The 27992-nt window shown below is 45.2% G+C and overlaps 1 protein-coding gene across 7 annotated transcripts; it reads left to right on the forward strand.

The window, feature by feature from the left end:
- Positions 1-2839: 2839 nt before the first annotated feature.
- Positions 2840-22477, forward strand: TCP11 (t-complex 11). Of its 7 annotated transcripts, none has more exons than XM_072833341.1 (10): positions 2929-2981; positions 3267-3409; positions 6103-6199; positions 11614-11734; positions 18699-18919; positions 19648-19784; positions 20067-20284; positions 20376-20557; positions 20955-21118; positions 22050-22477. In XM_072833341.1, exons 2-10 carry the CDS (start codon positions 3286-3288, stop codon positions 22280-22282), a joined length of 1497 nt encoding a protein of 498 aa, XP_072689442.1. In that variant the 5' UTR covers positions 2929-2981; positions 3267-3285; the 3' UTR covers positions 22283-22477. The 7 variants fall into 7 exon arrangements, 6 of the variants coding, with proteins under 6 accessions (XP_072689446.1, XP_072689442.1, XP_072689443.1 ...); XR_012034410.1 differs by lacking the exon at positions 2929-2981 and adding an exon at positions 21618-21936 and having other exon boundaries at positions 3219-3409; positions 22050-22187; XM_072833345.1 differs by lacking the exon at positions 3267-3409 and having other exon boundaries at positions 2840-2981.
- Positions 22478-27992: the final 5515 nt, after the last annotated feature.

The raw sequence follows: 27992 nt of genomic DNA on the forward strand, positions 1-27992 counted from the left end.
TGAGATGTGCACACTATCAGAGTGTGAAGTAAAGGTGCAAAGTCACTCAGGAAGGGCATTCCTGATAAATAGTGGTCATGGGTGGAAAATCCAATTTCATCCATTAGGAGAGTTCAAAGAGAGTCCTGAGGTTGAGAGGGAACCAGGCTGAACAAAGAACCCATTTCCAAAACCCAAATTGGTTACATAATCTTGCTTAGTATCCTGGCTACAGGCTGGGTTCGAACTGCTCCAAACATCTAGAAGATCTCTCACCCTTTCTCTGACCTCTGCGATTATTTCACGTCTGTACCCCCAGCTCTGGTCCTGAACATACCATTTCACGTTAGTTATATTTTCTTGTTTATACAGCTTCTCAGCTAGAGTCAGGGAGGTAGGGTGAATTAAGAAAAAAAACATGTAATTGAGAGTCAAGACCTTGCTTGCCATGTGACTTTTGGTTACTTCCTGAAATCTCTCTGGTTGCCAGTTTGCTCATCTATTACAAGGTGCAAAGTAACACCCACCTTGCCCACCCAACTGGGTAGGATTGTGTGCAGAGCATATGGATTTGCAATGTAAGGGTGTTTTGTAAATCATTAAACAAAAATCAGTTATTATTAACTAAGACCCCAAAGAGAAGGAGGGCATATCTCTCACATCATCTTTCTATTCCCCTCAACTTTTAACTTTGCCTAGTTGGTTCTGATAACTATTAGTGATAAAGACCATGAACTGCTGTCCCCAGGTTGACCCTGGGAAAACTCTAGCTCTGGCTTTCTCTCCTACCCCCATCCTTTACTCCCTTTCTGGCTTCAGTCCCTACCCCCACCCACCCCCACATGCTCCCACACTGCTTTTCTTCCCACTGCCCCTTCCAGAGCATTCGGGTATTAAGAGGGCACTTAAGGAGGCTGTGTAATGTATATCAATGAACTGCTGGAGGTAATTTCAGACATCAGCAAGAAAAGCTTTATGGCAATGCCATTTTTGTGGGCAAATGAACTGGTGTTATTCTGGAAACTTTCTCCCAGAATAAAACGCCCAAACAGAGATCTGTTTTTTGTTTTGTTTTGTTTTGTTTTGTTTTGTTTTGAGGAGACCCAGCCAAAATAACTCCTATGTAATAATGAAAAATCATATTTTCATTGAATTCTTTGGTGAACTCAGACAATTCCCCTCCCTTCTGAGTTTGCGGTGAAGACCTGCCTGCTTGCTTCACAGTTAACATCTCTGCGGGAAATACCAGGAAAGGTTGAGGAGGGGGTAAGGGGCAGGTTTAACATGTACAGGATTAAGAACCCTTCAGCTGAACGGTAATTTACTAGGCCATTCCCCTCATATCTTCTTTGACCTCAGAGTGGACTTTAAAAAAAAATATTTTATTTATTTATTCATAAGACACAGAGAGAGGCAGAGACCCAGGCAGAGGGAGAAGCAGGCTCCGTGCAGGGAGCCAGAAGCAGGACTCGATCCCAGGACTCCAGGATCACAACCTGAGCTGAAGGCAGGCGCTAAACTGCTGAGCCACCCAGGGATCCTAGAGCGGACTTTCTTATGCAGAAATGTGTGTTCAGGGACCCGCGGCTGGTTCAGTTAGTAGAGCACGCAACTTTTGATCTCTGGGGTTATGAGTTCAGACCTCATGTTAGGCATAGAGAGGAAGGCAGGCAGGCAGGCAGGAAGGAAAAAAAGTGTTCTTGGGCCTCTTCATGATCCTCTCCCTCAAAACGCATATGTTGTGCAAGAAAAATCCACATTGCACACTAACAAGGCAAAGGTTATAATAAGAACTTGATACAGGCAATGATTTCATCTTATGTTTTAGCTTATTTATTCATGAGAGACACACAGAGAGGCAGAGACACAGGCAGAGGGAGAAGCAGGCTTCATGCAAGGAGCCCGACTCGGGACTCGATCCTGGGACTCTGGGATCACGCCCTGGGCTGAAGGCAGAATGTTTAATCACTGAGCCACTCAGTCGCTCTATTTTATTCATTTTTTAAAAAGATTTTATTTTTTTATTAGAGACACATACACACAGAGAGGCAGAGACACAGGCAGAGGGAGAAGCAGGCTCCATGCAGGGAGCCCGACGTGGGACTCGATTTGGTCTCCAGGATCATGGCCCAGGCTGAAGGCGGGGCTAAACCGCTAAGGCACCGGGGCTGCCCTATTTTATTTTTTTAAAGCAAGCTTTTGTTGTAAGAAATCAAGTCCGTTAATAAAAAGGGATAGGAGAGTACAGCGGACACTTCTTTTCGTCCCCCACCCCCCGAAGTACAGTGATCGTTGGAGGGGACAGGGGTCCTAAGTCACTCCAGGGGCAACAGCCGACTCGGGACCGAGACAGGCCCGGGACGGAGCCCGGAGTCCGGGGGGCCAGCCTGCAGGTCCAGGTGAGCCCAGCCCAGGAGTCCAGTGGACGAGCCCACGCTGCCGCCCCGCCGCCACCAACCGGGACCGGCCGGGGCTGGGTTTCCGCGCCTGCCGAGCGCCAGGTAGCGGGGCCTTGCTGGAAAGAAACGACCCTCCCGGGTGCGCTCGTTTCTCGGGTTAGCTGAGCCGCGGCCTCTCCCCTCCCTGAGTGGTTGCAGGTGATCTTTCTCGCGGCGGCCCCGAGATACCAGGCAGGGCCCGGCCGCGGAGCCCACGGCACCCCGGGCCTCAGGGGCTTCGCGACACCCAGCCTGAGCCCGGCCGCCCGGGTCCCAGCCCCGGGGCGCGCGGCGGAGCGCGGGGCAGCCACGTGACCCCGCCGGTTGCCCGGGAGACGGGCGGCGCTTTGTTCCCCAAGCCCCGACTGTGCCACCCGGCGGCCCGGCGCGGCGGCGGGGGTGCGCGCGGGGTCGGCCCGGGGCCTCCGCGTCGCCGCGCGGCCCCTCGCGGCCCCTCGCGGCCGCCCGCCCCCCGCCGCCGCGCCGCGGGTGGTACGGTCCGGGCCTCCAGGCCGCGCAGCCGCCACGCCTACCCAGAGCCGGCGGCCGGTGGCCCGGGAGGAGGTGAGCGGCGCGGGGCCGGAGCGCCGAGGGCTCCCCCTGCCGCCGGAGCCGCAGCGGGCTCGAGCCGGGCGTCCCGGGCCAGGAGGGCCGCCCCGCGCGCCGCCCCTCGGGCCCCCGCACCCCGCCGCCCGGCTCCCCTGTCCCGCTGGCCCCCGAGCGGCCCCGGAGCCGCCCGCCTGCTCCCGCCGCGTGGCCAGGCCGGGCGCGCCGGGCGGGGCTCCGCACCCGCGGCGGCAGGTGGAGAGCCCCCTTCCCCGACGCCCACGGCGCGTCCTTTCTCCCCAGTCCAGATTCCATCCGCAACATGCCGGACGTCGAGGACAGAATGCCCCTGACGGACCCGGGCGACGCCGAGTGCAGGTCCTGCAGGCCCGAGACCTCCGCCCCGACCCGGGACGGCGCGAGCGGCGTGGAGGACGCCCCCGCCTGTAGGTCCCGCGCGCCCGCCCGCCGCCGCTCCAGGGCGCCAGGGGTGCGGCCGGGCGGAGGGGAGGGGCCTCGGGCCCGGGGTTCGCCCTCGGCCCCGCCCGCCTCCGCTGCCCCCGCCCGGCGTCTGCTCACGGCTCCGGCCTCCCGCTCGGCCCGCGGGGAGCAGTGACCCAGGCGGCCTTACTTGAGTCGGACGGGGTCTGGGGCCCAGTGCGTTCGCAGCCATCCTTGTCGTTTGAGTTTGCAGGTGGAACTTGAGGGTTTTTAGAGACCCCCGGTGATCCCTGATGGGAATCGCTGGGCGCTTCATGGACTCGCAAACGACTGCCCCGGGCTCTAGTATTTCAGCGTTCCTTCGGGTCCCAGGTCTCTTCCATGCTTCCGTAGGTCTGCCCTCCCCGGGACTCCGGCATCCCTCTTACAGCAGTGTCTCTCGCGAACGTAAACAGGCCTCAGTCCGAAGGCCTCTCTCCACAGGCAGAGTTGACCTCTTGAAGATTGAAACGGCAGAAAGTAGTTCAAGGTCCCGGGGCTACGAGGTTGAAGGACACCGGTTTCTCCTGTAGCCGCATGGGGTCGCTGCTGGCTAACAAAATGGCCCCAAAGTGGCACATCGGGTGCCTGAGGATTTATTTAGATGTGAATGAACCTATTGTAGGGTGAAAGCCAATTTTTTGGTAAATATGGTGTAAACGACTTAAGTTCTTAAGCGGCTGTTTAAATGAATCCATAGGCAAAACAGCCCTAAAATGAGTAACGAAATTACCCCTTTAAATAAAAAGGAATTTGAAATTTTGTAGGTGAGGTTGACTTGGTTCAGTTACTATATATCGTGTTGAAAATTTCTTTGTCCTTGGGATATGGATTTTAGAAATCTACTTTAGTTGTATTTTACCTCTCATTTCTCTTTGGTCCCTCCCCTTCCCTGAATTTTTATAGAGTTGAATAGTACCGTTCTTGTGAGCGGCCAAACCATCTTGTCAAAGGAGGCTCTGGACTTTGACTTCTAGTTGGAAACTGTTTCTGTGGATAATTTTTCCTTCAGTCCTTCAATAAGCTGCTATATCTCAGTTTCCCGTGGAAGATTTTCTTTTATTTCTGATTAATGAAGTAATGGATTGTCTCTTTACATATTTGACTGTGTTTTGCCATTTTAGCTGAAACCAAAGGCTTCCAAGAGGCTTCAAAAACAAAGGGAACTTCAACTGTCCACTTGAGGCTCAGTTCATCTTTATATTTACCTAAGCAAGGGCTCAGTGGCTTTTTGGTAAATTTTCAATCACTTTTTACCCATAAATTTTTATTTTAATTTCAAAATATTCAACTTTGTTGAAAAGTAAACTAATCAGTGAATGCCCACATTGTTAACATTCTGTGACATTGCACTCTCTCTCTACATATATGTATAATTTTCCTTTCTTACTGAAAGTTGGAGTCATGGCTTCAAAAATGTGATCATGTATCTCCTAAGAATAAAGGCATTCTCATGTAACCTCTTTTCAACAATAACTCTTTTTCCTTTTTTAAATCTTCTTACTTATGGACAATTTAAACATTTACAAAAGTAGACTAGCGTGAGGAACCATGTTTACTCATTACCCAGCTTCAACAATGATCAACTCCATGGTGCATCTTACTTCATCTATATCCCTTCCACATCTCGGAACCAGATACTCTTCTGTGGACAAATTATGAAGCGCTACTGAAAGAGAATGAGAAAATACAATTTACTCTGTGCAGCTTTGTTCCACATACCACGTGGTCCTTATAACTATGTTCTGCCTATTACATGAGAATGCCCTCAGCTGGGTCTTTACTAAGAACTTAAGGCAGTGGTTCCCAAATGCTAGTGCTGGTTTGTGACAAAATTCTTAGCAATATTTAGTGAAAGGAAATAAAGATGCTGTAATGAGTTTTTCCTAAAGCTAAATTGATTCAATGTAAAGGACTACTCTTTATTCTGACATCAGTCCCTTTCTGTTTGTGTGTGTGTGGGGGGGGGGGTTTTGTTTTTTTGGGCAGTTAAGTTCTTCTTTTATGAAATGATGGTAGAGTGGATTTTTTTATTTGCTTATGTGCTTGTCTCACTGTCCAAAGTTGGCAAGTTGTCGGTTGCTCAGAATCTTTTTGGAAATGTTAGTAGCCTGTGAAATTCCAACACCTGGAACTGTTTTCTGAGACCAAGTGACACTGGTGCTGTTCAGTCCCATCTGTATGGAGAATTTAGCTTTCATCAGAGGCAGGACGAGGAAAGTAGAATCAGAATAACCCTAGAGAAATGCTTATTTTTGCAACTCACAAATTATTGTTTCTTTGATGCCTTAATTATTATTTTACTTTTCAAGAGAAAAGCTTGTAATTAGTTTTTGTTATTTGTAAAAGAGATGCTCTGTCTTCCCTTACCACCACACATCACTACTATGCATCCAGGCCAAGGACTGCTGGCTACTATGTGCTGGAGTACTCTAGGCCCAAAGTTCAGAAAATATAAATGACTAGAACAGTTGAATGAGTTTGTATAAGATCAGTTTGATGAATCTAAATTTGGGGCCTACTCAGAGGGAATCTCTGAATAAAATAGAAATTCAGAATGACTTGTGTCCACTGTAAGTTCTTTTTCTTTTTTTTAATGGAGGTAAAATTGATGTTAACATTAGTTTCAGGTGTTCACCCAAAGTTCTTTCTGTCCCAGGTCTGATAGACACGGTTGATGATGTTTCTAAGCTGAGCAACAAGGTTGGAAAGAATCGTGGTTTGCACATGGAAGAAAAGGTTTCGCCTCCAAGCAGGTACCGGCTCTTCTGATTTTCCCATTTTATTCATCCCGGCATAACTATTTAGCAATAATGGCTTTTGACCAGACTCGAAGCATTTTTATTTAATAATAGTCAAGAAAACCGGGGGGGGGGGGGGGATATGATGTTTGACTATAAAACTTAAAAGATCTCAACAACTTAAAAAATAATAGTTTTTAGTATTAGAGGGTCAAGAAGCAAATGTTATTTAATGAGTGAATAAGCCAAAGTGATTATTATTGGAATGTTCACTTTGCAGCCCCCATTAATAATAAAACATCAGTCTGATGGATTTCAGATCTTCTCTGATAGATGTGGAGGAAGTAGCCTGAGTAGCTAGCTATTGTGGCCATCAAGTTATCCCAAAACTTAGTGGCTGAAATGGTGTTCATTATTTCACGGTTTCTGTGGGTCAGAGATATGGGCATGGCTTAACGGTGTGCCTCTGGCTCTCGGTTCCCCACGAGGCTGCAGTCAACGTGTTGAGTGTTGGCCAGAGCCTCCTCAGCTCCTTGCCACACTCAGAGTGAGTGAGAGAATAAGGATGTGAGGAGATGGTGCCCAAGACAGAACCCACAGTATTTTTGTTGCCTCATCTCAGAAGTGACATCCCATCACCTTGGCTACATTCTGTTTGCCAGAAGGTAGATGCTAAACCCAGCCCACAACTCCCAGAGATGAGACTATACACCAGCGTGAATACCAGGAATCCTAGATCTTTGGGATTATCCTGTTGGCTGCCTGCCTCATAGTTCCCTCCAGTTACTCTTTTAAGTGACCATAGATGAAGCAGGCACAGATAAAATGTGAATGTTCGAATAGTAGTGTTTTCATTTCTTTTCTTTCCGACTTCATAAGTCAGTTTAATTTATGAATCAGGATCAGAACTCTGTTGATAAATAATGCTCTCCCACCTCCATCAAGCTTTGCTTTGGTTCTTAGTTATATGGAAGGTGTCACAAATAAGAACCATTTAGGAAGTATGAATTCAATGGCTGTGCTGGTTTATTGGTGGTTGAATGGGTAAATTCAGTGTCAGGTTTTAAAAACAGTTCTAATTTCCCACCAGTAGCTACATGAGGGCAGCTCGTGATCATTCGGCTTCCTTGAATGCCTTTGTTATCTGGCAGCAGTTACTAAGTGCTGTTCTCTACCACACTTCATTCCCCTCCTCTCCATGCCCTTGCCTGCTGCCAGCAGGTTGTCCATACCAAGCACAGCTTCTGTGGGACCAGGTTTTCACCTAAACCCACATCCCCTAACGTCTCTGTCACTGCTTAGGTATGTTGTTGACGGCAGGAGAGAAGAGCAAAACTAAAACCGGGAGTGAAGGTCTGCTAAAGGGGTGCTAATGAGGGAGTTGGGGGGGCAGGTAGAGGTGATGAGAGAGGGAGGAATGAACAGAGTAAATAGTACTAGTCAGAGCTGTGTTTTCACATAAGGTAATACAGAATTTAGATCAAGAAAGAGGTTGAAATAGAGTTTGACTCATTTTTGGCAATTGGCTCTCCTTTGTGCAAAGGACAGTGCTAGTGACAATTGCACACTACAAAGGGAAATCCCACATTTGAGCATTCACTCATCAGGCATATATTGAGCACTTATGTGGCGGGCAAAATGCTGGGTGCTGGGGATAGATAGAGATATAGCTATAGATAGATAAGGGACTGTCACCGCTGTCAGGAAGCTTTTGTAGGGGGACAGTTGAATAACAGAAAAAAAATGATCAGTTCACTCATAGTTGTGTCTATAGAGTCTCATGAGAGTGCTCAATTGCTTAAGGAGGGTCAGAGAAGATCTGCCTAGAGAGGAAGACCTGAGTTGCTTATGAAGACTTGAGTTGATTTTAGAGGAGGAATAGATGCTGTCCAGATGGTCAACATGAGAAAGAATGCTCCTGGTAGAGGAAGCTATGTCAGAGGCAAGAATATGGTATGTTTTTTACAGGTACCTTGGTGTGGCTGAGCATGAAATGTGAGATAGGAGGAGATAAACCAGAGTGGGAGGCAGAGCAGTATCCAGAAGGGTCCTGTAAGTGGTTTTTGCTATGGTGAGGACTTTAAATGAGCGTGGCATCCTGATGAGAATCACACTTTAGAAGTCCTTGGTTTTAGAATGAATTGGTGGAGAACCGATTGAAAAGGGACAAGACTGAAAGCAGGGGGACCAGTGAATGGACTATGGCAGTAGTCCAGGTAAGAGATCATGGAAGGAAGGGATGGATTCCGGAGGCACTTAAGAAGCACGATTTATGAAACTTGGAGATGGATTGGATAGACAGGATGAAGAGAAGAGTTGAGAACAAGTCTAGTACACTTTAGATCATTGGGCAGATTATAGTTGGTTACCTCTGATGAGTGAAAGTGGTGTATTGGGAGAGGAACTTTGACTTTTTGTTTTATTCATCCTCATATTGCTTGTTTTTTGTTTCTTTCACAAGGAGCATGTGTTACTGCTGTATTTTTTTTTAAGGGGGATGTTTAATTCAAGAAAACCAGTAGCTACTTGGCAATGACTAGGTACAGACTTGTACTTTTCAAATGCTTCTTTTTCTTCTTACAACTCTCACCTGTAGACAAGAAACATTTTAATAAACTTTGAGAGGAAAATTCTTGTCATTTCTTTTTTTAAATTAATACACATTAAATGGGGATCCCTGGGTGGCGCAGCGGTTTGGCGCCTGCCTTTGGCCCAGGGCGCGATCCTGGAGACCCGAGATCGAATCCCACATCAGGCTCCCGGTGCATGGAGCCTGCTTCTCCCTCTGCCTATGTCTCTGCCTCTCTCTCTCTCTCTCTCTCTGTGTGACTATCATAAATAAATAAAAATTTAAAAAAAAATACACATTAAATGTTTAGTTTTTAAATTTTCTATTAACATATTTTCAATTTAGTTAACATATAGTGTATTATTAGTTTCAGAGGTAGAGTTTAGTGATTCATCAGTTGAGCATATAATACCCAATGCTCATTTCCTCAAGTGCTTGTCACCCAATTACCCCAATCCCCCACCCACCAGACACATTTTTAAAAGTAGTTTTGTTTTACAGAAAAATCAGAAAGTACAGAGTTCCCACACACCCCTCCCTCTGCAGCACACAGATTCCCTCATTGTTTACGTCTTGCAGTAAGTCATTTATCATAGTTGGTGATCCTAGTATTAATATGTTATTATTAACTCAAGTCCATAGTGTACATTAGAGTTCGTTTTTTGTATATTTTGTGGGTTTTTTTTACAAATGTATAATGTTATGTATTCATCATTTTTGTATCCAAAGCAGTGATTTCACTGTCCTAAAAATCTCCTGTACACCTTTTTCTTCCTGCCCCATGATTCCTCAGCAACCACTGATCTTTTTACTGTTTCCATTGATTCCCAGAATGTCCTATAATTAGAATCTTACAGTATGTAGCCTTTTCAGGTTGGCTTCTTTCATTTAGCAGTATGCATTTAAGATTCTTCTGTGTCTTTTTGGGGCTTGATGGTTCATTTCTTTTTAATGCTGAATAATATCCCATTATCCAGATATACCACAGTTTATTTACCACTCACCTACAGGATGACATCTTGGTGGCTTCCAAGTTTTGGAAATTATGAATAAAACTGGTCTAAACCTCCCTGTGCAAGTTTTTGGGTGGATATAAGTTTTCACCTCATTTGCTCAAATACAAAGGACAATTGCTAGACCATATGACAAGAGTATGTTTAATTTTCTAAGAAACTGCCAAACTGGGATGCCTGGGTGGCGCAGCGGTTGGGCACCTGTCTTAGGCTCAGGTCGTGATCCCGGGATCTAGGATTGAGTCCTGCATTGGGCTCCCTGCATGGAGCCTGCTTCTTCCTCTGCCTGTGTCTCTGCCTGTCTGTGTCTCTCATGAATGAATGAATGAATGAATGAATGAATAAATCTTTTAAAAAAAGAAAAGAAACGAAACTGCCAAACTGTCTTCCAGAGTGGCTGTACCATTTTGCATTTCCCCCAGCAATGAGTTAGAGTTCCTAGAATTGCTCCATATCCTCACCAGCATTTTGGTGGTGTCAGTATTTTGATCGGGGCAGTCTCATAGGCTTATATGGGTATGTCATTGTTATTTTAACTTGCAGTTCCCTGATGACAAGATGTTGAACATCTTTCATATGCTTATTTGCCATCTGTATGATGACTTTGGTGAAGTGTCTGTTCAGAGCTTTCCCCATTTTAAAAATTGAGTTGTTTTCTTCTTGCTGAGTCTTAAGACTCAGTATTTTGGATATTGGGTCTTTTTTTTTTTTTTTTTAAAGATCTTATTTATTTATTCATGAAAGACAGAGAGAGAGAGGCAGAGACACAGGCAGAGGGAGAAGCAGGCTCCATGCAGGGAGCCCGATGTGGGACTCCATCCCAGGTCTCCAGGATCAGGCCCTGGGCTGAAGGCGGCGCTCAATCGCTGAGCCACCCAGGCGTCCCTTGTTGTTGTATTTAAAACGTCACTGCCAAACCCAAGGTCACCTACTTTTCTCCTGTGTTGTCATCTACATTTTACATGTAGGTCTGGGATCTATCTGTGGAAGCTATAAGATACATTTTTTTTGTTTGTTTATGGAGATCCACTTGTTCTAGCACCACATGCTGAAGAGCCTATCCTGTCTAAATTGAATTGCCTTTTGCTTCTATTTTTTATTTTATTTAAAGATTTTATTTGTTCATGAGAGACACAGAGAGAGAGCAGAGACACAGAGGGAGAAGCAAGCTCCCTGCAGGGAACCCGATGCAGGACTCGATCTCAGGACCCGGGATCACTCCCTGAGCTTAAGGCAGATGCTCAACTGCCTGAGCCACCCAGGCATCACTATTTTTTTTTTTAAAGGAGAAGAGATAACATCTTTCTGGCCTCCATCACTGGCTACCTGGTAGTGCCACTGCGATTGGGAATACAGGAGGGACAGGTTTGGAAGGGGAAGATACTGAATTGAGTTTTAGACCTGCTGATTTGGAAGTACCTGTGGATATTTCAGTATTAGCAAGGAAGGAGAATCCTTTTCCAGATTTTAGGACTATAAGAGAATAAAAGATCCTTTAGTTTCTTGCTGTATGTATGCATAAATGGAAACTAAGTCATGTATTATCTAGCCTAGTTGCAAAGTCGGTACTAAAGCTGGCTTGACCTCTCTTGAGGGTTCTTCCTGCTGCAGAGGGAGGGCTGCTTGGAATCATGAGAAGCCCTCTTGAGAGCTTTCACTAATGTGCTTGGCATCCAGGTCTGACCCCAGCTTGTTCAACTTTGCTGCGGCCCAAACATAGTTCCTGGCCTTTTCCTGTCAGTGTGATTGTCTTTGTCATATCAAATATGTTTATTTGGGTCTTGGGAGAGAATGACCTTATAACAGTTTTTAGAGAAAGTAATTTGCTCATTTAACCCTCTTTACAGTTTGGAAGATAAGGTCAAGGAGACCATGCACAATGCCTTTTGGAACCATCTCAAAGAGCAATTGTCAGCTACTCCCCCAGACTTCAGCTGTGCTCTTGAACTTCTGAAAGAAATTAAAGAGGTGAGTGACCGATCTTCCATCTGTAGATGTAAATTTCCTACACATCCCCAAGGTCATTGGGTGGCAGTGGCTAACAGATCCGACCTGAACACAGTCCAGGACTCAGTCAGAGTCTCATCAGTAGACAGAAATCACACAGTAGTTTCAACGTAAAAATGATTATAACATGGAATCAAAGAAACAAGAGCTTTGAGCTAATAAAAAGCAAAGAAAACTCTAAAGTGTGCTAAAATATCAGAGAGGAGGAAGATACACCCTACCCCTAGGGCTGCGATAGAACACTCACAGCAGTGTTTGGGAGGGTGTGGGTGTGTCGCTTCTGCCCATCCTGCGCTGCAGGATCTGGTGCTGGGACAGCTGCCTGTGCAGGCGGAGCCTGGCACTGGACAAGTAGCCACTTGCCCTGCAGGAGCTGAACACACTGGTGAAGGTGCTCAGGCTGCAGGAGCCAGCCACAGGCAAAGCCACACACCCATTTTGCAGAACGCGAAGTGAGTATTGCAGAACCGTGAAGAGAAGCTCTTGCCTCTTCCAATGTCTTTGTAGTATGTGGTGGGCACACCCTAGGGTGACCCCCCAGTGATCCACACCTTTGTATATAGTCCGCTCTCCTTGAGTGTGGATGAGATCTATAATTTGCCTCTAACCAATATGCAAGGGTGCTGAGATGCTGCTCCTAGAAATACATTTCGCTAGGTGAGACTCCGTCTTAGCCGACTGGAGAAACTCTCTTGCTGGCCTTGAAGAAGTGGATGGGTGTATAGTGAACTGCCTCTGGAGAGGGTCATGGGGCAGGGAAATGCACGGCCTGTAGGATCTGACAGCAGCATCCATCCAGCAAGTCTGCTGTAACGAACTGTGCCATTTGAATGAGCTTGGTAGCAGAGTCCTACCCAGTCAAGCTTCCCAGTGAGAATGTACCTCAGCCAACACCTTGACAACACCTTGCGGGATGCGGGACAGAGGGCCAAGTTAAACCGTGCCTGGGCTCCTGCCCCACAGAAATTGTGAGATAAATGTATGTGCTGTGGTAAACCTGTTTATTATTTTATTTTATTTTATTTTATTTTATTTTATTTTATTTTATTTTATTTTAATTTAATTTAATTTAATTTAATTTTATTTTATTATTTTATTATTTTATTTATTTTTTAACCTCTCCGTTTATAGTAATTTGTTATACAGCCCAGAAAACTACTAGTGCCCTCTACAGATTAAACTTAACCATTGTGCCACCTGGTAAAGAAAAGATATTGCAAGGGCTTCATTTTCTCAGAGCAGAGACATGAATGATGAATTTGGAATTGAGAGACAGTTGATAACTGTCACATTCCCCTCTGCTGGCTGCTCAGCTTCTGTATGCACCTGTCCACACGCATTTCAGTTTATGAAAAGATCTCTATTTCTGCCTGCTAAGATGCAGTTGTCTTTCCAGACATTTCCTCATTTTCATTCTTTCCAGAAAATGAGGAGACTCACGGTCCCAACAGTTGCTGTGTCTTTTGTTATCAAATTCAGAGTGCCACCAAATATTCTGTTACTTAAAGTCTAAATTGTACAGTTAGCTTACAACAACCAATCTGTAAAATAATAGTGGGAAGAGGAGGAGAGAAGAAAGTGGTTAACGTGTACAGATAAACCTGTGCCTGTGACAGGCAAAGAGAAAACTTGTAGTCATCATTTCTGTAATTGGTCACAAGTCTATGGTGGATATCCATGGCTTCCTTCTACTTTTTATTCCATATTTCCCTTGCCCTCAGCCCAAGCCTTAGCTGGGTTGGATGTCTTTATATGGTGAAGTGACCCAAACCTTCACTGCCAAAGAGTCTGAGTCCTTAAGCATTTTGCTGTTGTTTGTTTGCTGTGGTTTTCCATTAACTTTTGTTACTGGATGTGAAAGCACTGAAAGAAACCTAAGAGAATCATCTTGCCTTCATTGTGTAGCATCAACCTGGTTTCTCCTTCATACTCAGGATCATGTTTTTTTAAAAAGATTTTATTGACTTATTCATGAGAGACACAGAGAGAGAAGCAGAGACACAGGCAGAGGGAGAAGCAGAGCTCCATGCAGGGAGCCCAATGTGAGACTTGATCCCGGGAGCCCTGAGCCAAAGGCAGAAACCCAACCGCCAAGCCACCCAGGTGTCCCCATACTCAGGATCATTTACTCTCACCTGTAGAATAATCCCTTTTTCACCATATTGGTTCAGTGGTATAAGGAGCACAGAATGAACATATGCAGTCTCATCTTCTAATTCACTGGGACCAGTGCAAGCATTCCTCCCAAATCAGCAAAGCCTAAAGTTGGCAAGATGGGCAACAAAAATTCTGCAGAGAGGTTATTAAGTATAATAGTAAAAGGAACCAGTCCTCTTTCCACCCCTAGATTCCTAGGACCCTGTTTTCTGGCTTTGGGAAACTGTACCATGGAATGGCCTTTGATTCAAAGAATATATTGCATCTTATAAGATAGAACCTCTTCTTTTCAAGATATTGTCCTTCAACTCATGCTGTAATAGAGTCTTCAATAAGCCATTCCACTTTTCAGTTAAGGCCTGTTGATTCAAGGGGTATGAACCCATTGCTGTATTTCCTGTGTTATAAAGTGCTCTGTGATCAGGGGCAATGGTATGGGGCATGCCGAGACGGTGGATCAGGCAGTCTGTAAGTACACAGATGTTGGTGCTGATAGAAGCATTGCAGAGAGAGAAGACAAATCCATATCCAAAATATATATCTGTTACAGTGAGAGTGACTGCTGCCTCCATAGTGGTAGAAGGTCCAAAGAAGTCATCTGCCACTAGGTGGCTGGCTCATCCTTCCTGGGGAATGGCTTAGTCATTTGTGTTTTTTAGGATTTTTTAAATTGTAAACATACATAAAATTTTTACCGTTTTAATTATTATTTTCTTTTTAAAGTAGGCTCCGTGACCAACGTGGGGATTGAACTCATGACCCTGAGATCAAGAGCTTTAGGCTCTACCAATTGAGCTAGCCAGACACCCCACCATTTTAATTATTTCTCAGTGTTAAAATTCAGTGGCATTAAGTACATTCACAATGTTTTGTGACCATCATACTATCCATTTCCAGAACGTTCTTCTCTTCCCAAGCAGAAACTGTACCCATTAACAGTAACTCTTCATTCTCTTCTTCCTCCGGAGTCTGGTATCCTCCATTATACTTTTGTGTCTGTGTGCTTGACTACCCTAGGTACCTCCTATAAGGGGAATTGTATGATATTTGTCCTTTTGTATATGGCAGATTTCACTTTAGTATAATGTTTTCAAGGTTCATCCCTGTTGTCAGCATGGGTCAGAATTTCATTCCTCTTTATGACCCCATAAAATTCCATTGTATGGAGATATTCTGTGTTTTGTTTACCCATTTATCTGTTGATGGATGTTTGTGTCGTTTTCACATTTTTGCTATTGTGAGTAATACTGCTATGAATATTTGTGTGCAAGTTTTTGTTTGAACGCCTGTTTTCTGCTCTTTTGGGTATATACCAAGGGGTGCCATTGCTGAATTTGAGAAACTACAGTGGCTGCGCCGCTTTACATTCCTGCCAGCAAGGTATAAGGGTTCCAGTTTTTCCCACGTTTTCCCCAATGCTTTTTTTCTCTTATCATTATAGCCATCTTAGTGGCTATGAAGTGGAATCTCACTGTGGTTTAGGTCTGCACTTCCCTGATGGGTGGTTAATGGTGTTGAGCATCTTTCCCTGTGCTTATTGCCCAAGGTCTGCCATCTTTGGAGAAAGGTTGACTCAAGCCCTTTGTCAACCTTTTTTTTTTTTTTTTTTTTTTAAGATTTTATTTATTTATTCATGAGAGACACAGAGAGAGGCAGAGACACAGAGAGGGAGAAGCAGGCTCCACACAGGGAGCCCAATGTGGGACTCGATCCAGGTCTCCAGGATTATGCCCTGAGCCAAAGGCAGTGCTAAACCACTGAGCCACCCAGGAATCCCCCCCCCCCCCCCCCCCCGCCTTGTCCATTTTTAAATGAGGTTGTTTGTCTTTTGTTGAGTTGTAAGAGTTCTTTATATATTCTATTCAAGGAAAGTAGCCCCTTGTTAGGTAAGTGATTTGCAAATATATTCTCCCATTCTGTGGGTAGTCTTTTCACTCTCTTGATAGTTTCTTGGGCACAAAAGTTTTATTTCTGATGAAGCCCAGTTGATCCAGCCTGTTCCTTCTGCCTTTGGTGTCCTGTCTTACCAGATCCAGGATTATGAAGATTTATCCCTTTATTTTCTTTGAAGAGTTTTAGAATTTTAGCTCCTCTGTTTAGATCTTTGATCCATTTTGAGCTTTTTTTTTTTTTTTAAATTTTTATTTATTTATGATAGTCACAGAGAGAGAGAGAGAGAGAGAGAGGCAGAGACACAGGCAGAGGAGAAGCAGACTTTTGCACCGGGAGCCTGACGTGGGATTCCATCCCGGGTCTCCAGGATCGTGCCCTGGGCCAAAGGCAGGGGCCAAACCACTGCACCACCCAGGGATCCCCCATTTTGAGCTATTTTTTAAAATAAGATGTTAGATAAGGGTCCAACTTCAACTTTTTTTAAAGATTTTATTTATTAATTCATTCATGAAAGACACAGAGAGGGGCAGAGACACAGAGAGGGAGAAGCAGGCTCCACGCAGGGAGCCCAATGTGGGACTCGATCCCGGGTCTCCAGGATCTCGCCCTGGCACCTCCAGGCAGGTCTAAACCGCTGAACCACCCAGGGATCCCCCAACTTCAACTTTTAAAAAAATATTAATTTACTTATTTTAGAGAGTAGGGAAGGGGCAGAAGGAGGAAGAGGGGAAAAGTCTTAAGCAGACTCCATGCTTAGCACAGAGCCCAATGCTAGGCTTGATCTCATGACCCAGAGATCACAACCTGAGTTGAAGCCAACTCGCAGCTGACCCACCCGACTTCATTCTTTTGCATGGATAACTACCCAGTTTATTCACCATTTGTTGAAGATACTGTCCTTTTTCCATTGAATGGTCTTGGCATTGTTTAAAAACATTTGACCATATCTCCAGGTTTTATTTCTGGGCTTCCTATTCTGTTCTTCTGTTCTGTAGATCTGTCCTATTCCAGTATATGCTTGGTCACCTTTGGGCCATTTCATCTGGTAATAGATTGCTGTGGGCCGGGCCTAATCTTATGGTTAGGTAGGCTGGACAACACATAGTTCCTCATGGAAAGCTCAGGCCACGTGGCCACCCATGTCGTATGTGAGGTGTTTACTTCTACAGAAGCCCAGGAGCAAGCCAGAAACTATTTCTCAAAAGGCAAACCATGATTGGCAGAAAAAGGCATAGATTTGCTCTAAATTCCTAAAGGTCTTGTTGTGATGCTCTCTTTGGAACCTGCCAGAGGCTGTATTACAGCAACCTTACTTGCCGCAGACACTGTAAGTATCATTGAACCTGCTGGATTATAAAGCCCAAATGGCAGAGCCTACTTTTGCTCTGGTTCCCACTTGAAACTGGAAACCTTTTGAGTGACTCTAAATGAGTTCTGCAGGAGTAAACTCAAAGGTGGCCTATGTTGCCTCAAAAACCCAGAAAGGCCTACAAGTATTGTGCCTCTTCTTTCATGGTAGGTGGTCTGAGGTACAGCAAGTTGACTCAGCTTGGAGGGGGATAGCTTGACAAGGTGCAGACCACTGAAGCTCTGGCACCTTCACTGAGGTGAGAGGCTGCTGACATTTTGTGGGGATTATCTGCCATCCTGTAATTTGCACATTTCCCTAAGGCATCTAAGGTACTTGCTACTCGTGCTACTCATGCTCATCAGAGCCAGTGGATATATGGCCTTTGAGTCAGGCCTCACCCGTGGTACGATACGATTTTGTATCAGTCAGGGTCCGATCAGGAGAAGGAACCCACACTTTGCTTCTGAGTGAAGCAAAGCTGCAGCAGCATAGGTGGTGCCACAGAGGAGCTCACCAGAGCCCGGGCAGGGGGACCTCTCCCTTGGGCAGTTTCTCTTTAGCACCCTCTATTAACAAAACTTAACCTCATGCCAGCCAGCAAGGGAAAAACAGATGAAGGGCTTGGCTCTGTTACCATTGCGTAGGCCCTGAAGGAGGGTAGAGTTGGCACAGAGGGCCTTCGACTGCTAACCGGTGAGCTGCACCATTTTAAATAGTGCAGAGAAACTTGTATTTAAGATGAAGTGAAACAGCTGGGAATCCTGCTCTGACCACACAGTAGTCCATTCAATTAAAAACAACTGGTAACTGGACCACACCACTGCATCCCCCGGCATGGTGTTACTGAGGCACAGAAATGAATAAGAGAGTCTCTCTTCACAGGGAGCTTATGTTTTGGAGTTAAAAGGCTATTTCCAATGCCTCTTAACTGGTCCTTGGCCTATTTCATCCTTGCCATTTGAAGTAAAATAATCTTTAAAAATGCCTGCTTTGGGGCATGTGGGTGGCTCAGTCAGGTAGGCGTGTGACTCTTGCTTTCAGCTCAAGTTATGATCTCAGGTCATAAGATCAAGCCCCATGTCAAGCCCCACACTCTGCAAAGTCTGCTTGAGATTCTCACTCACTCTCTCTCTCTGCCCCCCTTCCCCTAAGCACTTGCTCTCTCAAACAAATAAATAATAAAGCAAACCCACCTTTTAAAATTAAGAGCACCTCATCACCATGTGATATGTGTATTTTATATTTGTTGTACTTTGCATTTCTTTTTTCCACATTCCTTGATTTTACTTATCTCTTCATCTCATTCTGCCTAGAAAATGATGCACTGTGGTTGTACTGACCTAAAGCCCTGAACTATCATTGGCCTCTCAACAAAGATAAATAATATTCTCGGGAAAATTTAGTGACCCTACTTCTCGGTTCCTAAGAGACAGGCTGATGCCCTTGGCTAAAGGGGTTGTGCGTTAGAGAAGGTTTGGGGCTCCACACAGAGTGCAACTCCCTCTGACTTTCTTTCTTGGGCAGATCTTGCTCTCACTGCTGTTACCACGCCAGAGCCGCCTAAGAAGTGAGATTGAAGAAGCACTGGATACAGAGCTCCTCAATCAGAAAGCAGAACATGGAGCCCTGAATGTCCCTCATCTCTCTAAGTACATTCTCAACATGATGACTTTGCTGTGCGCACCAGTTCGAGACGAAGCAGTACAGAATCTAGAGAACATTACGGACCCTGTTCGGTTGCTGAGGTGTGAAACTTGGCTGCTGTCCTTGGAAACCTGCCTCAGCCCCTGGGCCAGGAAAAGCAGGGCCAGACACTCAATTACAACCCCTGTCTTGGCTGGCTCTTCCCTCCTGAAGACCTGAGCATTGTTCTTTGCTCTTCACTGACCTGTTAGCTTCTTTTTTTGTCCCAAAGATGGCCTTAGGTTGGTCGGGCCTCCTGTAGAACATCATATCATAAAACGTTAGAGTATGTGATCCTTCCAAGGTATTCAAATACCCTGTCCCCACATTTTCTCATTGCAGTTTATACAGCATGAGGGGACAGGGATGGGAGGCTATCCCTACTTAATAACTGTAGGAACCAAGACCCAGAAAATTAGAAGAAGGGTGGGGGGACAAGCGATTGGCCTAGAAATTGCTTCAGATACAGCATCACCTATAATCCCTCTTTCCAGACAGATTAATTAGCACGCGGGTGTGTTTCCTTTCTCTGACTCTACCTTTTAAAAAGACGATAGAATCATCCTGTGGAAAGAGAGCTAGCCTGGAGGCTTCAAGTTCCAGAGACCTCTCTGTTCCTTGCTCTGCCATCACTTACTCTGGGGCCTCGGGTCCACAGAGCCATCTTTTGTAAATTTAGGAGATGGGACTAATTTTCAAGCCCCTTCTAACCCTGGAATACAGTGATTTAATGACACTTCCCTCTCGCTGGATTTCCTTTCATGGTATATTTTATTTTCTTTTATGTCAGAGGGATCTTCCAGGTTCTGGGGCTGATGAAAATGGACATGGTGAACTACACTATCCAGAGCCTTCAGCCTCACCTGCAGGAACATTCCATCCAGCACGAACGGGCTACGTTCCAGGAACTCCTCAATAAACAGCCAAGTATGTAAATAACTTGAGGGCAGAAGTGAGAAGATGTGATCTTGTTTGGATCTGGCTTCTGTGATGTTAGAGAATACTCTGTCTCTTGGGAACAGAAAATTTCTTCCTCAGGTGGGGTTGGGGTAGGGGAGACGGAAGAGTTGTCTAAGACAAACCACTCCCCCTTCCCCCCAACCAAAGCATTTATTTATTGACCAGGAGCAGATCTTGAAAAGAACGTTAGTCTTGAAGCTTTAGGAACACGGATGCTGAAGATGCCTGCCCACCCTCTTCCTACCCTAGGTCTCCTAGATCACACCACCAAGTGGCTGACCCAAGCAGCAGCAGACCTCACCATGCCACTCCCGACTTGCCCTGACACTTTGGACTCCACCAGTATGGCCTCCTCCTCCCCGAACGAGGCAGTCAGCAGCCCAGAGCCCCTTAGCCCTACAATGGTGCTATCGCAGGGTTTCCTGAACCTCCTTCTCTGGGACCCGGAAAATGAAGAGTTCCCTGAGGTAGGCCTGTGGAGGGCATCCCCTGACAGTGTACTCGGCACTCCCTCATGACTCTCCCCTCCTGACGGCCTCTCCTTCCTGGCTTCCCCAGACACTGCTGATGGACAGGACCCGGCTGCAGGAGCTGGAGTCTCAGTTGCACCAGTTGACCATCCTGGCCTCAGTTCTGCTAGTGGCCAGTAGTTTCTCAGGCAGTGTTTTGTTTGGCTCACCTCAGTTTGTGGATAAGCTGAAACATATAACCAAAGACCTGATGGAGGAGTTTAAGTCCAGGTGAGCTGCATGGATTTTTGGTGACAGTAGGACCAATGACCATGGAAAATGTCCAAGAAAGTCTTAAAAATGTATATATACACATATATAAATAAATTCCACAGGGCTGAAGAATTGAGTGGACACCAAACTCTTACCCAGAGTTGATTTTATAATTTATCTTGTTTTCTAAGAAGTAGAACATGGTATCATATATAGAGAGTAGTCAGGATCTGGAGCATAGCAGTGAGGAGGGTGAACCTACCTACTTACAGGGACTGGGGTGAGGGCAGGGAGATGACTGAGAGTCTCCCTCAAATGGGCCCAGCTTTTGGCATGGAGCTTCCCCGGCTCTGTGGCTCTGGGTCTGTGGCATTGCCATCTGCTGGGTCCCAGCTTACTCTCCTTCATGGTCTAGGCCTGAGGAGGCTCTGCAGACTGTGAGTGAACAGGTGTCTCAGGAAATCCATCAAAGCCTCAAGAACATGGGCCTTGCTGCTCTGAGCAGTGACAACACAGCATCTCTGATAGGACAGCTCCAGAACATTGCCAAGAAGGAAAATTGTGTCCGCAGTGTCATTGGTGAGCGTGACCATGGAAGTGGTGAGAGTGTTTTGGGGAGAGGTAGATCCCATCCCTGGAAGTCAGTTACTGAACCATTTAATGATAGAAAGCATGATTACTAGACAAGTCACTTGTTTAGGCTTTAGTTTTTTCAAAATGCTGGGTTGAAAATATATTTCTTTCAGTTTATTTTTTTAAAGATTTTATTTATTTATTAGTGAGACACAGAGAGAGAGAGAAAGAGAGAGAGAGAGGCAGAGACACAGGTAGAGGGAGAAGCAGGCTTTATGCAGGGAGCCCGATGTGGGACTCGATCCGGGGTCTCCAGGATCATGCCCTGGACTGAAGGCAGTGCTAAACCGCTGAGCCACCGGGGCTGCCCTGTTTCTTTCAGTTTAAAGACTGATTCTGGTTCTAAGGAATGTTTGCACCCAGGATTCATGACTTCTGGGTATGACATCCTGTTCAACCAACCTGGTTAAGTCATCCCTGGCCTTCTGGGTCATTTTCTGATTAGTCCAAGACATGACATAGCCCTCACCTACCAGCAACAAGAAACTGATGCTGAATCAGCTAGAGGACATGTTCCTGCTGCAAGGACTCATCCCTGTTGGAATGGACGGCATGAACCTGACCTTGCTCTTAACCTCAGCCATCCAAAGCATCAGTCTAAGATCCTTCATGTTAGATACTCACTCAAGATCTACTGGTGGAAGCTTAAGTCATCTTTTGACTAGTCAGGAATTTACTAGCCCACTAGTCTGTGACCTTTGCTTTGTCCTTGGGAGCTAGATAGCATCCCCCTTCTGGAGCAACACAAATTTCCTTATCTCCAGGTGAGTGGGTAGGCTAGTGAATATCTTGGTTAACTTAGAACTTGAGTGAGTGGAGTGTAGAGGCTGTGTTGCTTCCTGAAAGTTGTTTGCTCACTGTCTTATCCTGCTCATAGATCAGCGGATCCACCTGTTTCTCAAATGCTGTTTGGTCCTCGGTGTGCAGAGATCTCTCTTAGACCTCCCTGGAGGCCTCACTGTCATCGAAGCAGAACTGGCGGAACTAGGCCAAAAGTTTGTCAGCCTAACGCATCACAATCAGAAAGTGTTTGGCCCCTACTACACAGAGATCCTAAAAACCCTCGTCCCTCCAGCCCAGGCCCTGGACACAGAGGTGGAGTCCATCTGAATGCACCAGCTCAAAGCCCTGGCCCCTGGATCCCAGGAGAGAAGCTCATCGTTCTCTGGGGTGGCTGACCAGTGACCGTCAGAGCAGGAAGCCCTCCTCCCTCCTGCAGCTGGCACACCAGGGCTGTAGCAAGCAGCGTGTAAATACCCGCTGGCCCAAACTCCCTTACTAATAAACTTCTGAACCCCAGGCAAACCTCCACTCCTCCTGTGCTGTGGCTGTGTCTGGGCCCTGTGCCCTGAGCCCCCGACTAGCCGAGAAGCCAGAAGACCCCCAGTCTTCCTCCACGGGCTGGGCACTCCCTCTGGCATGTGGAGCTGAGAAGCTGAGACACCCAGGCCCTAGTGTTCTTAAGGGTAAAACATTTATCTCAGGGCTCTGAGAAGCCTGTAGAGGTATCCAAAGTGTGAGTATAAGGGCTTCTCTGAAAGCCAGAAATTCATTTTGTCCAGTTCAGCTCAGGATTGGGCATGTGAACAAAGTTTTTGGAAACTTCATTTCTAGGACCAGATTCCCCTGAAGGTTTCCAATGATGCAGCAAGAAATCAAGAAATAGTAAGAGGCTCAGCTGCTGCTTCTGTGGGTGGATCTGTGGGGAGCAAGAGCAGGGGCGCAGACTAAGGGCACAGGAATGGGTGTTGGCTGTGAGCCTGCGATTCATAGAGGGCGGGTCTTGGGGTTCCTGGGACTCCTCTCCAGCAGTCAAGGGGTGGGCTTGAACGGTTTGCTCTGTGATTGACTTCCATCATGTCTGCAGTTGGTCCTATCCTACGACTGTGCCAGTTTCCTGTTCCCTCGTCTCTAAGCTTAGACACCCTGCTCTGACAGGCCAAGTGGGCACTTAAAGGTGCTTCAGCCTCTGTCCTCCTTCCCTCTTCCAGGCTGGGACTCTGTCGGTTGGTTCTGGGGAGGGCCAGCCCTTGCCTGCTGGCACTGGAGAGATGCAGCCTACCCTCCTCCAGCTGACTGCAAACCGACCAGTCCCATCTAGGGTGGCAAGGTGAGGAACATGTTGCCCTTAGGCTTGGCCCCCTTTAAATATCAGTCAAGGGGAAATGAACATTCCCTTATGGGCTGTCAAGGTAATGTGAAGGGAACAATGTTCTTACCATTTTGAGAATGGAGGGAGCCATGTGTGACACAGAATCCAGGAAGGACGCAGAAGAGGCATCTGAGTTCCATCAGCCCCGGGTTTGTTCTTAACTGACTTCCTTTCTAGAAGGATAACCCAGAAGGGGGATGCAGCCGGGTCACCAGAGTGGCTGTGACAGGCTGGAGGGCCTGGAGAGACCCCCCTCAGGATGGGGAAGCCTAGGAAAGGGGCGTGTTTCATCAACAGCAAAACTTGCCCAGATGGGTTCTCCAATCTGCAATGATGGGTTTGAATTTCTTAAAAGCCCAGATCTTAGGGATGTCTGGGTGGCTCAGTGGTTGAGTGTCTGCCTTTGGCTCAGGCATGATCCTGGGGTCCCAGGATCGAGTCCCACATCGGGCTCCCTACAGGGAGCCTGCTTTTCCCTCTGCCTGTGTCTTTGCATCTCTCTCTCTGTTTCTCATGAATAAAATCTTTTTTAAAAAAATCCACAGTTTGGAAGCCTCTTCATAGAGCCAGAGGTGCTCTGCAGGGACATCTATGAGAAGGACTGCTGGGCGGTGGCTGCAGACACTGAGCGGACAGTGGAACCTTGCTTTATGCTTCATCGTTAAGATCTGGAATGACCCATTTCTTACAAATTTTGAGTTGATTTTCTTGTGCTTCCACACAGAGGACACAGGGATCCTGAATAAGGAAAGCTATTTTCCTAAATAACGAAAGCTAGCTCCATTTCATCTTGCCCCTGGCTTGACGGATATATATTTTTAACATTGTGGGGAAAATACACATAAAATTTACCATAGAACATTTTCATTACCTCAAAAGGAAATCAAATACCCATTAACCTCTCACTTTTTATTCTTCCCTCTTCCGAGCCTCTGGCACCCACTACTCTGCTTTTTGTTTCAATGAATTTTTTTTCTTAAAGGTTTATTTGAGAGAGAGAGAGCACATGCAGGTGCACAGGTGCACACCAGCAGGAAAGGGGCAGAGGGAGAGCGAGAATCTCAAGCAGACTCCCTGTTGACTGCAGAGCCCGACACGGGGCTTGATCCCATGCCCCTGAGATCATGACCTGAGCTGAAACCAAGAGTCTGACAACCAACTGAACCACCCAGGCAACCCTCACCTTTTGGCTTTTTGTGAATAGTGCTCCTGTGAATATTTGTGTACGGTATAAGTTTTTGTTTGAATACTTATTTTCAGTGCTTATACCCAGAAATGGAATTGGTGGGTTGTATGGTATTTCTTGGTTTACTGAGAAACTACTAACCTGTTTTACACAGTGGCTGCATCATTTTTACATTCCCACCAGCAGTGTGTGAGGGGTTCCAGTGTCTTCACATTTCCACTAACACTGATTTTTTTCTTTAAATTACAGAAATTTTGGTGGGTGTGAAGTGAAATCTCACTGTGGTTTGATTTCCATTTCCCTGATAGTTAATGATCTTGGGCATCTTTTAATGTTTTCTTGGGTGTTTGTATCTCTTCTGGGGGAAGATGTTTATTTTAGTTCCCCCCCCCCTTTTTTTTTTAAGATTTTATTTATTCAGGAGAGAGAGGAAGAGATACAGGCAGAGGGAGAAGCAGGCCTCCTGTGGGGAGCCTGATGTGGGACTAGATCCTGGGACTCCAGGGATCATGCCCTAGGCAGAAGGCAGACTCTCAAACCCCTGAGCCACCCAGGCATCCCTGCCCATTTTTGAATTGTTTTTTTGTTGTTGTTGTTGGGTTGTAGGAGTTCTTTATATATTCTGGATAGTAGACGCTTGGTAGGTAAATGATTTGAAAATATATTCTCCTGTTCTGTGGATACTTTCTTTACTTTCTTTATAGTGTCCTTTGATGCACAAAAGTTTTAATTTTGATGAAGTCCAATTTATCAAGTTTCCTTTTTATGGATTGTGCTTTTGCCATCAAGCTTAGGAACTCTGTGCTTGGCCCTAGATCTTAAATATTTCCTTATTATTATTATTTTTATTTATTCATAGACACACACACACACACACACACACACACACACAGGCAGAGGGAGAAGCAGGATCCAGGAAGCCTGATGTAGGACTCGATCTGGGGTCTCCAGGATCACACCCCAGGCTGCAGGTGGCGCTAAACCACTGCGCCACTGGTGCTGCTCAGATTTCCTTTTATGTTTTTTTGCTAAAAGTATCATTTTGTGTTTTACATTTAAGTTTATGATCCATTTAGAGTTAATTTTCTGTAAGGCATGAGACTTGGTTGAGTTACTTTGTTTTCCCCCACTTGTCTATGGATGTCCAATTGCTCCAGTATCATTTATTGAAAAGGCTACCTTTTCTCTCTTGTTTTTGCATTTAATAAGGTTGGTGTGGGCAGACCCTGTGGTGCAGCGGTTTAGCACTGCCTGCAGCCCGGGGTGTGATCCTGGAGGCCCGGGATCGAGTCCCACGTTGGGCATGGAGTCTGCCTGTGTCTCTGCCTCTCTCTCTCTCTCTGAATAAACAAGTAAATAAATTAAAAAAAAAAAAAGGTTGGTGTATTTGTCTGGGTCTCTTTCTGGGTTTTCTATTCCATTCCACTGATGTATGTGCCTGTCTCTCTTCCATGCAACACAGTATTGATTACTGTAACTATATAATAAGTCTTGAAATTGAGTAGAATGATTCTTCCCATTTTATTCTTTTTCAGTGTTTTTTTTTTTTTTTGTTTTTTTAAGCAATTCTAGTTTCTTTGCCTTTCTATGGACTAATCTTGTCTATATCTACCAAAAAAATACAACCTTGCTGGAATTTTGATAGATATTATATTAAACCTGTGTATCAATTTGGGGAGAATTGACATTTTTACTAAGTTGAAAGTTCCAGTCCATGAGTATGGTATATCTCTCAAGTTATTTAGATCTTAAAGTCTTTCATCAGGACTGTGTAGATTTTTTTTTAAGTTTTATTTTTTTTTTAGTAATCTCAACACCCAGAACTTAAAATCCTGAGATCAAGAGTCACATGCTCTTCTGACTGAGCCAGCCAGGAACCCTAGGACTGTGTAGTTTTTATTATTTAAGTCTGGAACATGTTAGATTTACATCTAAGAATTTCTTTTTTGTGTGTGTGATTACAAATGGTGTTTTATTTTTAATTGTGGTGTCCACATGTTCATTTCTACAAATAGAATGGACTTCTGCATGTTTATTTTATATTCTGTGATCTTAACTCATTCTAATAATTTTCTTGTAGATTCTTTGGAATTTTCTACATAGATAATCATGTGATCTGCAGATAGGGACAGATTTATTTCTTTTTTGATATTGATGCCTATTATTTCCTTTTCTTGCCTTATTGCACTGACAGAACTCCCAGAATTTTAAGACTGATAATAGTGGAATCCCTTTCTTGTTCCTAGTTTTAAGGGGAAAACATTCAGTTTTTCACAAAGAAATATAATATTGGTTGTAGGTTTTTGTAAATGTTCTTAAGTTGAAGAAATCCCTGTCTGTGTTAAGTACCACAAATTTAATGTCTCGAGACAAGGCAAATTTATTATCTACAGTTCTGGGTGTGAGAAGTCCACAGTGAATCTTACAGGCTAAAATTAAGCTGCATGAGGCTCCAGGGAGGAATTAGTTTCCTATGGTAGCTGCAACCAATTCACACAAACTGAGTGGCTTAACAAAACCAGAAATATAGTCTTTCACAGTTCTGAAGGTCAAAAAACTGTGGGGAAAGCTGTGCTACCACTGGAGACTTTAGGGGAGAATCTCTTCTTGCTTCTTCTAGCTTCTAGTGGCTGCTGGCATTCCTTGGCTTGTGGCTGCATTACTCTAATGTCTGCTGCCATGGTCACATGGAGTTACATGATCTTCTGTGTGTATCTAAACTCCCTCTGCCTCTCTCTTACAAGGATACTTATGACTGGATTTAAGGCCCATCCACATAATCCAGGGTAATCTCCCCATTACAAGATTGAATCAGATTTGCAAATTATCTTTTGCCATTTAAGGTAACATAATCATAGGTTCTGTTGACTAGGATGTGGACATCTTTAGGGAGCTATTATTCACCCTCTATTTCCATTTTCTTGAGAGTTTTTTTTTTTTCATCATGAATAGGTACTGAATTTTGTCAGTGTTTTTCTCTGCATCAATAGTTAATGGGAATTTTTTTCTTTAGATTGTTAATATGTCAGATTATATCGACTGATCTTCAAGTATTGACCAGCCTTGTATCCTCAGAATTAACTTCCTTTAGTTATAGTGTATAATTCTTGTTACATATTTGAATTCTTTTTTAGAAAAATATTTTATTGGGACACCTGGGTGGCTCAGTGGTTGAGCATCTGCCTTTGGCTCAGGTTGTGATCTTGGGGTCTGGGGATTGAGTCCCGCATCAGGCTCCCTATGGGGAGCTTGCTTCTCCCTCTCTCTGTGTTTCTGCTTCTCTCTCTCTATGTCTATCATGAAGAAATAAATAAAATCTTAAAAAAAGATTTTATTTATTTGATAGTGCACATGCACGCACAAACAGGGGGATCAGCAGGCAGAGGGAGAGGGAGAAGCAGGCTCCCTGATGAGCAGAGGCATGGGGCTCCATCCCAGGACCCTGGTATCATAACCTGAGCCAAAGGCAGATGCTTAATGGA

The sequence above is a fragment of the Canis lupus genome, chromosome 7, assembly GCF_048164855.1.
Source record: "Canis lupus baileyi chromosome 7, mCanLup2.hap1, whole genome shotgun sequence".
NCBI classification, from domain to species: Eukaryota; Metazoa; Chordata; class Mammalia; order Carnivora; family Canidae; genus Canis; species Canis lupus.